This window comes from Corvus cornix, chromosome 1 (assembly GCF_000738735.6).
Source record: "Corvus cornix cornix isolate S_Up_H32 chromosome 1, ASM73873v5, whole genome shotgun sequence".
Classification (NCBI taxonomy): Eukaryota; Metazoa; Chordata; class Aves; order Passeriformes; family Corvidae; genus Corvus; species Corvus cornix.
The window spans coordinates 78,483,417-78,500,054 of NC_046332.1; the positions used below are offsets into that span (position 1 = coordinate 78,483,417).

General features: G+C 43.9%; 1 protein-coding gene across 1 annotated transcript in view; it reads left to right on the forward strand.

Moving 5' to 3' along the window:
- Positions 1-224: 224 nt before the first annotated feature.
- CLYBL (citramalyl-CoA lyase) overlaps positions 225-16,638 on the forward strand; it is a 168,354-nt gene continuing 151,940 nt past the window's right edge. Inside the window, exon 1 of the mRNA XM_039561196.1 lies at positions 225-279. Coding sequence (XP_039417130.1) covers positions 227-279 — 53 coding nt within the window. The 5' untranslated portion in view covers positions 225-226. The remainder of the gene's footprint in view (positions 280-16,638) is intronic.

Consider the following 16,638-nt stretch of genomic DNA (forward strand, 5'->3'; position numbering starts at 1 on the left):
ACGGCGGTCATTTGCCCGCTGAGGGGAGCGGAGCTGGAGCACCGCAGCCAGAGCAGGCTCCGGGCCTTGGGGGCCCTGCAGCAGCGCTCCCGGGCCCCGCCCCCGCGGGGACGTCAGAGCCGAGCGCGCGTGTGGGCGTGCCGCGGGCCGCCCGGCACAGCCAATGGCAGCGCGGGGCGTGTCCCAGCGCAGCCAATGGGAGCGCGGGGCGTGTCCCGGCGGCGCGATGGCGGCGGGGCTGTGCTGGCGGGCTGGGCTGCGCGCGGGGAGGCGGAGACTGTGAGTGACGGGCCCGCGCGCGGGGCGGGGCGGGACCCCCGGCGCCCCTCCCCCCTTCCCCCGCTGGAAGGCGCGCCCGGGGGTCTCCCCCGGATCCCCCCTTGCGAGTGCGGGGGAGGGGCGGCCGGGCCCGGGGCGGCGGGGCTGGCGTTCGGGCACGGGCAACGTGGGAATGGAAGTCGACTTCCTGGTCTAGTGGAAGGTGTCCCTGCCCACGGTAGGGGAGTTGGAATGAGATGGTCTTTTAGGTCCGTTCCGACTCAAACTATTCCGTGATTCCCCCGGTTACCAGAACATTGCCCTTGCCCGGTTGTCCGCTTTGGTGCAGCTCCTGCATGGAGAGTGACCTTGGGTCTTTCCCATTGCGGCGCCCAGCCTTGGACCGAGCGGGCTCCTCACGGGCACCGTGCCCCATTTCCCGCAGGGGAACCGCGGGGCAAGGCGGGCTGGCTCCACACCGTTGGCTTTCCTGTTGTTTTTAGAGCATCCTGTGTCGCCTCCTCCATCGATGGCCCAGCATAAGTGGTGGTGTGGGCAGAAGCGGGGCTGTCAGAAGCCCCCTCAGCATCCCTTATCCGGGGCCTCGGGAGCCCCCTGTGAGTCCGGGGCGTGCGGAGTCCCTGTGCTCCTGTGGTGGCAGTGGCTGGATGAGGGAAGGTTATGTAGGCAACGTGTGTTCTCTTGTCAAGGGACCGAAATCACCAGGTGCTTTCCCACAGATGGGTGAATAGCTGTCAGGAATAGCACAGATTTAGGGCGGAATGCTAGGAAAAGCTCTACTTTAAATAGAGGATCGCCTTACAGGTCCGTGTGCAGGATCAGGCTCCGAGTGACATGTGCCACGTAAGACAAAGGCTCCCTTGCACCTTCCTCCGAGAGATCTGTGTAGGTTTGATGCCCAGCTTTCTGCCTGCAGGTGTGTGCCTGCATGTTCCCGGCCGGCAGAGAGTGACTTCTGCCAGAGGGAGCGATTGTTGGGTCTGTGCTCATTTAAGGCAGATTTTCACCAGCGCTTCTAGAAGGAGAGCACGGCGGTTTTTTGTATTAATATTAGGAAGGCAATCAAGTGTTAATTCATTTTAATATCAATATTTAAAGCTTTAAATTCTCGCGTTCTCTGCTGAGACCATGATTCTGTAAATATTTTATAGCTGAGTGACGAAAGCCTATGCAGTCTGTAAAACTGTAACGTGATGTTACTGTGAACATGCAATATTGATGCTGGTGTTCTTGGGGAGCCTCAGGGGCAGCTGGAGTGCTTTGTGCTGTGCTAGAGGCACAGTGAAGAGCCCAGAAAGTCCACGTCAGTCATTCCTGCCACGAGTAACTGTCCTGCGTAGCACCCAGGGTCATTTTTCCAGCCTACCTCCTTCAGTGTACTTTTACAGCCTGTTCCTGGAGACGATGCATGCATCCTGTTCCTGGAGAAGATGCATGCATGTACATGCCTTTTTTTTCCCCCTTGTTTTCACCACTTTTCCCCCATATTAGTGCAGAATCATAAATGCTATGCCTTGCTATTTCTGGTCATGAAGAATTCTGAATATTCATACTATGGGGGGGAAGAGGAGTCTGCACAGCATGAGGGCAGTCGGGTAATGACATTTATGTGTGCACAGCTCCTGTTCAATGCTGGGAGAGGAGGCTGGCTGCATGCCCATGGTGAGGCTCCTCTCTTCCAGCTGTGGCTCAGAAGGGGCTTCTTTGGCTGGTGATGCCATGGGTTGAGACATGGCTGCCAGGTATCATGACGCCCGTGCTTGTCTCCCAAAATACGTGATGGCCTCCCTGTGGTGGGATTTGCCTGCCCCTTGCCATCAGTGCTGCTGTGGAGCCCAAGAGGCCACTGGGCAGGTAGAGACCACAGAATTTTGGGCATCCAAGCAGTCAGAGACCAGAGCAGGATAATGCATGAGAAGTGCCTGCTCACCTTTGAGCTAGGCAGCCATGGGGCTGTGTGCAGCTGGGAGAGAAAATACAGGGATGACTTCAAATGTCAACAATCAATGAACATGTTGTTTGGATTTAATTAACAGCTTCCTGGTCTTTAGCAGGAATTGGCAGGTGCCACTGGGTCCGGACTGTGGTGCCCGTGTTCCACAGAGCTCTCTGCCATGCTGTCAGGCTGGGGCCCTAATTACAGCAGGTACCTCTGATGCGGTGTGGCTGCCTTTCCAGCTGCTGCCATCCTCTCTTCATGTGCATGCTGCTGCCCCTGTGAAGCTGGAGGGAAGCAGTGCTGCCCGGAAAAGGTGGACCAAGTATTTGTGTCATTATCAGGCAGGTACCCAGAGCTGGTTTTGCTTATTTGCCATGTTCCAGAGCCTCCTGGGCTCTCCCTGCTTGGGAAAGGTTTTTGTCTTGTTGGAAAAAAATTAAAAACCCCTTCATCCAGCTGTTTTTAAGTAACAAATGCAGCTGTTTTTTCTGTTGTTCTCTCTTTTCTTGGTGATTATGCTGCAAGAGAAGAGCTTTGCACATGCAAGCACGGTCACCTGTTTGCCCTCAGCAAGCCAAGCTCACATCTGCTTCACCCATGTATGAGAGGGTTTTATTACATGTATTAATTTGCATGGCATATTCCAGGCAGATCCATACCCACGTGCCTGTACTGAATCAGTCAAAGGCTGCATCCACATCTCAGTGGAATGCTGCGAGTATGGAATATACAGTGTGCGCACGTAGATCTTGTCATGCCAAAGGTGCGGGCACCAGCATGCCTGCTAGGAACAAAGGAACCTGAGAAGAGTAATAACCCTGTGTCAGATCTTCTTCAGAGACTGTGCCTGTGTCATTTAAAATTTCTAGCATTGGGAGTTTCTTCTCCCATCACCAATTGCCATCTTCCCTCCCAGGAATCCACCGCTGCTGTGTCTTGTGTTTCACGCTCCAAGTCTGTGTCTGCTTGGTAAATTAGTGAAGATGTTGTTTTTCATGTAGTGGACACTGGAGGGTGCTAATGCAATGGGAGCTGAAATTGTTCTGGCAAATTAAAGGTTTCCTCTTTGTTAGTTGTGAAATAGTTTTATTCTTTGTTGCAGGGTTTAAATGGAAACACATGAATCGTGGTCCTTAGCAGTAGCTGATCCTGTTTGGCGTGTATAGAGCTGTGACCAAGAATATCAATAAAGTGTTATGTCTGTGAGGGATTTCTTTCCTTAACCTCTATCAAAAAAAAATCACTCATTTTATGTTCTACACCTTTTTAAGTGTGTCTTTTGAGATTATGCCCTCGGGGTGAAAATTATTTGAAAGTGTGACTTTCTAGTGATAAAAACACTTTATCTGGCAGAATTGTTGAGCCACATGTGCAGAGTCTGCTTTTCTGCAAGGTCACTTTGGTTCATCGAAACTAATATTGTCGTGTTGCTAGTGAGGTGAGAACCTGATAGTAGCTCACATTGAGGAGAGAGGGAACACCCTGAACACCACTAATCAAGTCCCTGGCACTGTGATCCTGTCTCTGGGGATGGACCTGATGGAGTCTCTGTCTACCTTGCAACCAGCATTGGTCTACCTTGCATCGCTGGGCTGTGTGTGAGGGCACGTGTAGGATGGGGCCTTCTATCAACCATCACTGCTAGGCCAGGTGAAGCACGTTACAAAACTGAGCCTTAGCTCTGGTTTTTCAGATTCACGCAAACATTTTTGTCAGGTTAAAGTTACATTGAGAGGTCTTACAGCAAAGAAGGTGTTACCTCTTCACTCTGCTCCAGCTTTCTGCTGAACCAGGTCTCTGCTCTCCTCTGCCCTTGGCAGAAAGACACGGGGCCAATAAAAGCTCCCTGTTGTGCACTCTGGCAACTCCATAGTTGGCATTAAGGACTGTGAAACTACTGCCCGAGCCAGTTTTCATCCTGGCAGCAGCAGAGGTATGATGACAGATAATTAATGCTAATGAGAAGCAGGGTGCAAAGCTGAGTGTGTCCGGCTAATCACCACTGGCACCTCAACTGGTCTGGTTAAAGCTTGCACTGTTCTGGACAGTCCTGTGTGGTCCTGTACCTGCCTTTGCAAACTCATTACCCAAATGAAAGTCAGTGTTTGTACAATGTGTGAGCAAAACAGAACTGGGTACAAATACATCTTCCTTAGAAGCCTTTCTTTTTCGACATGCATGGCAAATGAGTTACTCCTCTGTCTCATTCCTTTTGCAAATGAATTGGGCTGTCCTCTCCTGGAAAATGTTGTTATCTTGCTGTATTATATCAGTCAGGTTTTATTCTCTTCCAGGTGTTGGGGTTTGCTTACATATAGCTGGTTCAATTTTTATTTCTTTTAAAAATATGCAATTTTTTTCTGAATTCCTCCTTGAACTGAAGATGTGTACGAGCACTGGAGAATTAACCTGTGGATGAGGAAACCTGAATCTCCTGTTCTGATACCAGAGGGGGGCTGCTGTTCATTTTGCAACCAGAAGCATGGACAATTTCACAGCAAAATTGCTTGGGTGTTTATCAGAAGCAGCAGAAACGTATCCTGTTAAAAGTTTACACTTCTTTTGCCAAGAGTTTTAGTAGCTTACCAGAATAGGGTTATAAGGGGATGTGAGCAGAAAAGCTTTTTAAAATCATTGTAATAAGTAGTGGTACTGAAGACACTCTGGTTAAGAGAAGTCTAAGCACACAAACATAGTCTAAGCAGACAAAAAGAGATGTGGTTGACAGTGTATTGGTCTTGTTTACCAGCTTTTAAGAGAAGACTGCTTCTTCCATCGCACCTCCATGCTTACAAGTAGAGAGCCAGGGTATGCATCCTGGTGTCATTTCCAGAACCAACGTGCTAGCTGTGGTGCCAAAAGGATCTGAATTTGTGCATTTTATGTAGATGGTGTCCCAACTTAAGAGTGGGAGACCTTTCTCCAGGAGAGAAGGTTAATGGACCTTCCACCAAACCTGTGTGTGTGATTGCGTTGAGTTTAAGCACTGCCAACTGCAGGATGGCATCTTGAGGTCCAATGCCAGCCCTGCTTGGTGGCCCTGCATGGAAAAGGAGGGTGTGTGTTCCCTTGGTGGGTGCTCAGTGCCTTCCATCTTTGAGCTTTCACACACTTGCGCAGTATTTCTTGGCTGCTCATAAAGGCTGGGTGAATGGGGTCCCTGGAGTTTTCATACCTGTTCGGGAGACTGGGCTGCCCTACTTAAAGTCTCTTGTCTTAAGAGCCATTCTGGCAGGTAAAAGCCCTTTGATGCCAAGAGCTTTGTAGAATTTCTGCTGATGAACCCCCGTATATCTCATCCTGTCCTCTGCACATCATGAGCTTCTGGTGGTGGTTTCTCCTGGACCCCTTTCTCACACTTCCCTGAGTTCTGAACCTCCTTGTTTGAAAAGGGGAAATACTCAATTTGCCCTTATTTTGTCAGCCAGGCTGTGAATGGAGGTGTTTCTCCAGCCACTGCCCTTTTTGCACTTCCCTCTTCCGCCCCACAAGGCTGAGGAGCACAGCAGGTCTGCAGAACTTCGACTGCAAGTGGGTCTGGAGGTCAGCTTGTGGTTACTTAGCCCCAGGATGTTGAACAAGTCTCCTTTATATATTTTCCCTTATTTTCTTGTCAGACCTATATTTACTTCTCAAGTCTCCCTGTGCCCTTTAAATCTCCTGGCATCATTGGTGTAAATAGGACTTGCCTGTCCCTGTGAAATGGGCATCTCTGTGGCTGCTTGCCCTGCCTTCTCTAGCTCTTTGTGGGACAGGGCTGTCTGGTTGTCACTGGCTGCGTGGCCAAACCCGCCTTCTTCTCTGCCTTTTTAATTAAAAATGGTTGGCATCAGGGGCTCTGCAGCAATTAAAGGGGAACGATGAAACTTTGAAGAATTTGGGGCATAAAGTTGATCTCTAAATTTTAATGTACTCATTGCACTTAAACAGTTGATACATTTTATTATTGAGCATTCAGGTGACCTAATTTCCCTTAGTACTGTACATTTAGCTTTATACATCTGCACCTAATTTGTAAAAAAGGACTTAATGAGAAACTTCAAACAGTTTAAATGTCAATTACAAAGAAAGCGAGGTTTTAAAGTTCCAGTAATCTGTCCATATTGGTCATCGAAACATGATCCCAGGTGGACGTTAATTCAAGACAGATGGCATTCCAAAGGCACAATTACAAAGAGCTTATATATTTTCAACACTAACAAGCTGTCACGCTATGTTGTAGCTACACTTCCAGTACTGTATAAGCACAATTGCTGCTTTATCTGCTGTGGACTCGGTAATAAAGGGGTTTGATTCCCCACTCTTGATATTGTCAGTTGGATTTTGGTGGGGGGGGGCGGTGAACTGGAGAGCAGGGTTAGTTAGTGTGACTATCTTTCAGTCACTCAGTCTATTAGGTCGGGGGGTTGTGTTTGTGTCTATGGTTTTCGTTAAGTTGGTGAAATGCTCTTCAAGGAAAGGAGGGGAAATATTGAATATGGGCATAACAAGACTAACTCATCGCAGCTATATTTCTATTTCCTGGCAACATTAATTAACTTCAGCCTTATCAGCTGCTGGGCAACAGCTATGATGATTTGTTAAAACCCCCAACATCCTGGATGTTTTCAGTTAAAAAGTCATCTGAAAGCCTTTGGAGTAATGCACATGTTACTTGGAAGACTGAAGTCCAAGGCATTAATAGTAGCTTGAGTTGCAGTGGTGTAAATGGGCAGCAGCTTGGCTGCCGCCAAGCAGGAGTGCTACACCCTGGGAAGAAAGCAGTGGAATTATTTTCTGATTTCTGAAAATATTCCTAGGTCCAAAGGCAGAGGTGGAGGAGCAAGGTCAAGGACAAAGCAAGGTCAAAGTAGGGTTTCTATTAGACTGAATAGTTGATCTAGTAGTAGATGTCCCTGGCCATGGCAGGGAGTTGGACTAGCTGACTTTCAAAGGTCCCTTCCAACTCAAACTATTCTATGTGGTAGGTGGCAAGGTTTGTTTTAGAAGGACGATGTTTGGTATCTAGTTAGTAGTTGAGGTGGGCAGTGGTCTGTGTAACTGAATGATGAAAGTTAATTTGGCATGATTTCCACTGACTTTTTGTTTGTTTCTTGAAACCAGGTCACTGAAAAGCAAGACTTGCATGTCTATGACTAGACGGTGTTTTAATAGGCTTTAACAATTCTGTGCTGTTAGCAGAAAGATTAATAATGCTCTCCAGGAAGGTTTTTAAGCTCCTATGGGCACGTGTGTCCTCTAAGAGGTGCTGAGAATTAAGAGCTTATATTTCTGCTCGTTTATCTACCTTTCATTGGAAAATGGAGAAGAAAGCAGAAAGGCTAAGATGTTCATCCTCAGAAGGAAGGAATTAAATGGTAAGCTTACACTCTTTAATTTTTGTTTTTCATTAATGAATGTTGTAAATGTGTTTTTTAAAAGCATCTTACCTGGCTTCCATTTTTGAAGGAGTTGTAGGTGCTATTTGAAATATGCAGCTCACCAACAAGTGAATTGGACTCCTGAGCCACACTTGAAACAAAATACCAATTTTACCTGCAGTTTTACTAGGTTTCCTGGTTTATGCAGTGGCATTGAATGGCCTCTAGTAATTGTTTTTAGCAGGAAAAAAAATCTAACAAAAATTAAAAACACAACTCAAAGCTCATTAGCATTGTATTTGGCATGCTATGAATCATTAAATCTTTATATAAATGCAGAAGTAATTTGTAACAAACAAAATCCTTTCTTTTTTTTGAAAGATTTTCTTTTGACTTTTTGTTCATACTGCTAAGGTGCAGCATGTTTTCGAGACATTGGATATTATTACCAGAATAAAAGCAGAACCAATCAATGTTTTAATTAAATATTATTTATAATCCTTGAGTGCCAGATATACTTAGTTGTGATAAGTGAAAAATATTAGGTCCAAAAAAAAGACTAATAAATACTTAGATAGGGTCTTTTTAACCTAATTTTGTTTTTAACCTAAATTTGATACTAGTATGTGCTGTTCTCAAGTGGTTTCCCCTTGAATTTTCCCAGTGCTTATCAGGGGAACATACTGAAGTCTTTTTATTTAGATCAGGCTTCGCCTTGAGAGTAAATAATTGTTCAAGTCCAAGTGGGAAACTTTCTTGCACCTGGAAAATTAGGAAAGCAAAAGATGTCCACATCCTTTCCCTGGTGGTTCTTCACCTGCGAATTTGAACTGCAGCAGTAGTAAAAGTTTTGTGGACCTCATTTTATGTGAGATCATTAAGCGACAGGAGAATTCAGGACTAGCTGCCCTTCATAATTCAGGACACTGAAAGGTGCCATTTATAAGCTCAAAGTGCCTGCAGGAAGGCAAAACAGGCTTGTAAAACCCATGCCCCAAACCCTGAAAGGGAACCGGTTTGTACTGCTCGTTGCAGCCTTGGAGCGGCAAAATTGTAGAGGTGGTGGGGATTTGGTTTTAAAAAAATGGAAAACCACCTGCCTCTAATATTTCATGTAATAACTTGAGTTTTCACACTTCTTGTGTTGATATCTCTTTTGTCCAAAACAACCCCAAAACATCCCGGGCAATGATCCCAGTAAAAACCTTAGCAGCTGAACTGCCCAGCTGTTGGACTTACTATCTTCCCTGTTACAGCCCACTGTTTTGCTGAGCTGTTAATTTGGCTATAAAATAAGTTTGTCCTGACTTTTTAATAATATTTGGTGACTGGTGACCTTTGCCCATGATGTGGGCCAGGCATTTTGTAGGGAGAGCTCTTGCATTCTTATTGTTTGAAGGAGTGGCAGCATGCACGACACTTGAAAGGGGGTGATGTGGTGATGTGCCATTGTTACAAATCTGAACAGGCAATGTAACCTACAAAATTCACAATATGCTGCAGCTTTATGGATTTAGAAGGCCTGAAAGGGCAGCCCAAGGAAACACAGAGCCCAGTGTTTTTTCTCAGAGCAGGTACTGCTTTCCTTACCTGCTCCCCTGTTAATCCTCAAATAAGAGCTGGAGCCATCGTTTTAAAGTTTATAACCAAAATGTAGCAATTGCTCCCTGGAATGAGGCATCCATATCTGTAATCTTAAATGGCTGGGGCTGAACTCTTCCAGTCAGGCCAGTGTAAGCCTTAGAAATTCATGGCCACATTAATGTCCTGTGACTGAAGTTACCTGGGTGCCCATTTGCACCATCAGAGCCCAAATGCCAGTGGAGACAAGAGCTGACTGTAAATCAAGTCTGCCTGCAGCGTCTTTGCTTTGTTAATCTGGATTAGTTCTATACCTGCCTGCTTATGCACACCAGCTCCAGCAGCACCTGGCTGTGCAGTGTGGTATCCAGCCTGTCATCCCTCCCCACGTGGATCACATAGGAGCTGGCAGAATGGCTGCGCTTCGGAAGCACATCCGTATTATTCCATGTTCTGATGCTGCTTTTGTTGCCTGGATTGACGTGCTCAGGGCCCCAGACACTGCACTGAGCTCAGTGTGACCCCAGGCCTTTGCAGAGCCGACTGCAGGACTCAAACCTTTATATCCACTATTAAAAGGCAATTATGTGACTGTTTATGTTAGACCCAGGTGCTTTGCTGCCTGTGGACATGCTGTTACTTGACAAAATCTAGTATTTTTTAAATTTATGATCCAAATGTGATGAATATACTTACCGGAGGACCTTACTCTGCTTAAATGGCTTGGCTGCCTTTAGCCACCACTCAGATTTCTGGGGGGTGGAACAGGAGTCAGGTTTTTCTGTCTCTCTGTAGGGATGTGTCCGTGGCAGCATTCCTGTTATTTCTGTATTTCCTTTGTGAAGGACATAATGTTTCTTGATGGCATGTCATCAGTATATTTTTTATGACATTTGGGGAATTTATTGTTCAAGTTCTCTAACTTGTAGTACATTTCAAAGTTCTGTGGGTTCCTTTATTTAGGCTTTATGTATAAATGCATGTTTTGTGGGCTTACTGCCTTAACTATTCGCTTGTTTTGTTAAATCTTTAGTGATAGTAAAGCACTGAAGGTGCTTTGGGTTGGGTCAGCACCAAACAGTGACTTCAGCATACTGGAAGTATACAATCTGTTTCCTTACTGATTGGTTTTTTTGAGACATTGATAGATGTGAAAACCGTTTAAGAGTTGGGGTTTTTTTACTTTCCTGTTAAACTAAGCTACTGAGGAAATCTTCCTACTTCTACATGCTGCAATATGTCAGAAACACCGTTATGTTATAGTTGCATTATTATCTAAAGGAAAAATTGAGTGTGGGTTTGAAGTCGACAAGTGATGAAAGTAGCCCTGAGGTTGTCAATTAGAAAGCCAAGGCCTGGAACTGATAAGTTAATGGCCAGTCCCCTTCACACCCCCTCGCTTTGCTGCCTGCTCCTGCCTCACCCTGCAACAGCTTTACTGCTTGGAACAGAAAAAAAGGACACTTTGTGTCTCAAAATTTATCTCACTGATCCTATTTGCTTAAAGTCTTGGCTGGTTGTGTTCTTAGTATGGACAGAGAGTTAAACGAGGAGAAATGAGATGCTGCAGATAGAACATACAAACTCAAAATCATGCCCCTCCTTTTTTTTTTTAATTTGTTTGTTTATTTTTGTTTAAATGTTGAACTGTTAACATGTTTTTTCAGACCATCCTCCTGCAGTACACACAGCAAATTTAGCAGCAGTGCATAATTTTAACTTCTACCGTATGTTTGTTTGCAGGTTTTAAAACCTGAAACTTAATGGCAACCAGTTGGAACCCATGTGTGCCTGCTAAAGGCAGAGGGCAACATGTGTGGTTTTTCATGAAGGGAAATAGTGGTTACCAAAGTTTATGATATAATGTAATATAATACAAAGTGTTTCTACTTTGCTTGGGCAGGAGGGAACTAATGTGTTGCCATTTCTCCTGGGGAACACATGGGCTTAGATAAATAAATAAATCATGTCAAACAACAAACAGGACTTATTCAGATTTTAATAATTCTTGGTGTGCTGTGTGGTGAGAACAACAGTAACTTTATGAAAAGAGCTTTAAAGTAGTGTTAGCGGTAGGTATAATTAAAACAGGCATTGTGCAAAACAAAACATGTAATTCATCTTCAGTTTTCGAAACTTCATGTACAGTGTAAGTTTTTAGGGCTTGTAGAAGTTTGCAGTTGGGCATCCCCTCTGCAGCCTGAGGTTCTTCTGCTCTTAGCAGTGCTTCAATGGCAATGGAGAGCCAAGATTTTTTCCACATAGTCCTCTCAACCTAGAGCAGATAAATAATAATCATGAGTTTGAGAAGGCAGTTTAATTTGTAAGGACATTCAAGTTTTTGACCTTTCTTGTAGTTTTCACTGTAACCAGCAAACATCTGTTGAATAATAGAAAAATGGTAGTTGCTACTTACCTGCCACATTCCAGTGAAACGGTGCTCTGAGCATGGACTGCTGCTCTGGAGTCTCTCTCAGCCAGATTTCAAACCATGGAGTAAATCTTTTTCTAGCTTAATTCAGGGGAAAAGAGACGTGGCATTGTATTAAACAACTCGGCGTGGGATGGTGTCTTCTCCTGATGTGCCAGCTCTGCCGGAGACCCACCAGGCTGAGCTTTTCCAGTACTTCCCCACAGAAGCAGTGCAGAAGAGGTAGTACATGATTTTCCAAAGGCACATGTTCCTTCTATGCCCTACTTTAACTTACTCCTTGAGATGCATGTTTCACAATACCCATAAATAATGAAAATATGCAATGACATTTTAATTAGAGGCTTTGTTTTCTTACACATTGTGACGCTGGTGTTTCGAGAGCTACAGGATAACCTCCTGTGGTGGCCTGCTGCAAGAGAGGTTATCTCAACATGAAGAGCACTGTATCTAGTTTAGCCTGGCTGGTTCAGGTATCACACCTACAGAAAGCATAATTCTGCAGTTTCCTCCTAAGATGATCCTTTCCTTGGATTGCAGTTTTGTCTTTGCAGGAATCTTCTCTAGTTATTTTTTTAATTAAGTTCTGGAAGTTAATGGTGTTGGGTAAGAAAAGCTCATATCTTTCTGCATTTTTCTTCTCTTACCCTCTTTTGTACAATTTTACTCACCAGTCAGCCTGGCAGGGCTGTTTGCAAGGTACACCTACATGCTCTAAGGAAGCCCATCAGCCAAATTTTGGTGGAGCCAGTAACTGCTCTACAAAAGGCAGACTGATGCCAAAAATCTCCATTTCTTTCAGGGAGTTGCTGCAGCATGTTGGTCTCTGCTCCTCTGGGATTTTTTCCCCCTCCCCTTTTGTTTCTGCTATTGGTTAACTGTGTTTTCTCATCCATGACACTCTTTCAGCTTGAGAGTTCCTCTCTTGCCATGTGTTTCTTTACTTTTGTCATGCTTTAAGCACATCCATGTCTTTCAGCGTGGATGGTTTGATATGTGTGCTGTTTGCTCACCAGTTTACACCAGTTACTTCCACAGCACATGAAGCACAGCATGCTGAACAGTGGCCATCTTAGGGCAAAGGCTGTGGTGCCCTACAGAGAGGGTACAGGTTGAATTTGTCTTTGTCCCCCTTTCTCTACCTAAGGAGGGAAGAGTCTCATTTTAGGAGGAAAAGTTTCTTTTTTGTCTGCAAGGCTGGATCCACATAAACTCTTTGGCTGTCTAGAAGTTTGGTTGCATTGGATCATGTCTGTCTCAAGGTAGGGAAGCCTGGTGTCAGAGCTTTTGATGCTACTGAGCTTTCTAAGGCTAAAAATCAAAGGGTCTCCTTTCCACCAACATGCTATACCTTCTCTGCCAAAGAGAACCTGAGCAGTGCTCCTTCATTCCCTTTTGAGTGCTCTCAAGCCCCGTTTCACATTCATGTGGCCAGATAAATGCTGGGAAGAAATGAAAATTACTTACCAAGAAGTGGTGTGGCATTTCCTAACATGTTTTTTCATTCCAATAGGGAACCTTAAAATAGGGGGAATCTTGTCTAGATTCAGTAATTTGGAATGGATAGAACTATGTCTTATACACAAGAAATTAAAGAAAAAGAAAAAAAGGAAAGGAAAGGAAAAACACAGTGACACAGTTCTTGCACAAGGACACATTCAGGGTGTGAAAGTTGACTTGGCATTTCCAGATTTGTAATTTCTAAGACAAAATTGAAGTGTACTGTTGTCTTTATGCAGTCACAATGGATTTCCTTTGAGTATATCTGAAATGATACAGAGCTCAGTTAAGTCAACCTTGTCTTTAATGTCAGTATCATCATCTAAGACACATGTCATTGGCAGCATGTCTTCCCACAGAAACTCAGCACTGGTGTTCCTAAACGAGATAAACCAGAAAATGAATGTGCTCTCAAAGGGCTGCATTTCTTTGGGTATTTTTCCTTTGGATGTTTTTTATCAACTTCTTTGACCACTTTTGCCTGGAAAATGATATATTAACCTGAAAACACAACCAACAAATGGCAGAATCTGGAAAAAAAAAAAAAAAAAAAACCAAACACCAGACACGATAGTTTAGGTTTGTTACTGTAATCTTTGACTCTATAAAATGCCATTGTTTATGGAATGGTAATGGCAAAACTAAATGGTTTTGAACCTAAGCATAAACTTGCTGGGGCAAACCAGCAACAGTTTGGGCCTTTCTTGTGCTGTAGACTGCAAATATGTTCGGAGGCCTTGACTTCAGAGACAGGAATATTCACCCCTTGCCTGATTGATCTGCCTGCAATGCCTGACAAAGTCTGCCGTGTGGTGTCTGCAGGATGTCTTCACTCCACATCCATGAAGGGAATTAGTTTAGTAAAGAAAGACATTGAAAACTTTTAACATTTTAGACACTGCCAGCTTCTTTTTCAGACCACTTTCAGCCTGTTTACAACTGATAAAAATTACTTTCTGGCATCTTTATATTAAATACATGAGATGTAGGTCTTGCTGCTTTCTGCCACCAGTAATGGTAATGCAGGCATATTCTTCCATTAAAAAAAAAATTATTAATTCTGGAACTAAATGATAAGCAGAGAGCTGAACCCTGAGTCAATGGGACGGCAACAACTTTGTGATCAAGAAATAAATAAGAAAAACAGTTTTCAAAATTTATGCTGAGTGTATTTATTCTTAAAATATGCCTATTAAAATTATGGCAAATCCTAAGCTTACTGTAATCTGTTTAAATAATAACCACCACCACCCCCTACCAAAATAGAAACAGTGCTTCCAGGTTGTAGATCGAACCATTCAGCTGATGAAAGTCAAAATCTAAACTCTGGAAACTCAAAGTGTTTGAAGTATTGTGTTGGCTTTTCAGATCAATAGCCTCCTCTGCAAGTACCAAGAGAATATTTTCTTCAATATATTCAATTAGCTCAGTTAAATGACTAATTTATTCGAACTTGACCAATTGGGATTTGAAAAAAAGCAGAAAAGCTTGTTCTTCTCTACCAATCTGCGAATAAAAGCTAATTATGAGAGGATTCGATTTGTTAATACTACAATATTGGAGGATATTAAGACCAAATGCTAGATTGGCTAATTCTAGCTAATACTGAGTTATTTTAATAGATCAATTTTTAAATCTAATCATTATTTCTTTACAAGTCTAGCCTCTTTCAGATAGTGTTATGCAAGCAATAAACTGTCTCACTGCATTTTAAATTGCATTCCAGTTTTCATCCAAAGAAACATAAATCACAAGTAAACACAAAGAGATCAACTAGTAAATAAGAATTGTGCCATACGTGATTTTCTAAAAAAACCAGTAAAATTAATCTGAAAAAATGTATAATGAGGTATAGAAAAGTTTAAATATATATCAGCAGAGCTACGCTGTCCTTCTGGCTAGCAGTAAGAAGTGCCAAATTTAGTGTAAAAGCTATATTTAGTTACAAAGCAACATACTTTAGTGGTTACAAACTGAGAATTAACCTTTCTCCAAGAAAATAACTCAAACCTTTACATGGGAAAACACGCTTCAAATTAATTATCTAACTCCAGGTTTCCCATTTGGTAGTTTAGTTTATTTTTAAGAAAAGTGTCTGTCTTGAAAGATTTAATCCTGCAGAAAGTCATCGATAACTGAAGTACCTACAAGTGAAAATAAACATCAGTGCAAATTTGACATAAGGACTCAGAAATTCAGCCAAGAATGCGATGTCAAGAAAACGTGAGGATACAATTTTTCAGTCCTGTCCATAAACATTTGGTAGACGGGACACCCCACAATGAAATTTAATTACCTCTTCTGCTGGTGGGATCACGAGAAAAAACCTTGCTTCAGGCACCAGCAGAATGAGGTATGGAGGACGGGATGGAGTGTCTCGGTCATCATGCCTTTGTGGCAGAGACGCTGCTGAGTCCTGCTGCCTTTGGTCCGTGGTGTCCCAAACGTTGGGACAGACGCCATCATGGTTCCTCTCCATCTACTGGTCATGTTGGAAGTTGTTCTGGTAAATTTCAGTTCATAACCTGTCATCAAATCGCTTTGAAAAAACACTGCTTTCAGTTGCTGTTTAAAAATCAGTTTGGCAATTCCCCACAAATGGAGTCCCCAGGTGGTGCTGAGTTTCTGAGAGGTGGTCCTTCTTCAGCAACTTACTTGACAGTGTGGCTGGATGCCTCACCTCTTGGCCAAGATGAATGACTGGAGCAGTAGAGACCAGTGCCTGGTGCAGTGCTGCCAGACCAGGAAGCAATCTCAGGGTGCTGCAGCACCCCATTTGTGCACCTGCTGCTGTGTGCCTGGGTAGCTTCTTTACATTTTAAGCTCTCATGAACATGGGTTCCTCATCTTCAGCATGTCTGTAAGACAGCTGTTTAACTCAGAAGTAACACAGTAGTAAGTAGAAAAGGAATTTATGACTGGACATTTTGCTGGATATAATGGCCTGTTTCCCCAGCTCCCCATTTTCCCTAAGGCTATTTCCCAAGGTAGCCCTGTATGTGTCTTGAGCCTCCAGGAGCCTCCTTCTGATCACTTCTGTTGTTGACAAGCCCGGGAGAGGATTTTTCTTAACTGGCCACCCAGCCTTGGAGCTCACTACTGGAGGCACAGCAATGCAGCAATGATGGGTGTGTAAGGGATGAAAAGCCCAGATGATCATGTTTGCATCCCCAAAACTATTAAGATGAACAGACTACAAGTTCATCCCAGCCTCTGTTCTTCTCTGCAGTCTCCCTTACTGGGCTCTGGGATCCACAACCCTGCTTGGGCATTCACCGTGACAGCGATGAGGCTTTACATCTTCGCTGAACTGTAACCGCCATTGTAAAGGGTGCTGAGATAAAGGCTGTGTGTTACCTGCCCTGTGTGTCTGCCCAGGCTCCAGATTTTTAAATGTGCTATTTCTTTGCAGTCCCTTTCAAGTGAAAATCCAGATTTTGCCATCTCTCCCTCAAATGCATCCACTGTGAAATTTAGCACAGTATTTAGGTTTCTCTGGACCGATTTTCAGGACAACTTGGACCTCGGGGGGTTTTTTTTCCTGTGAT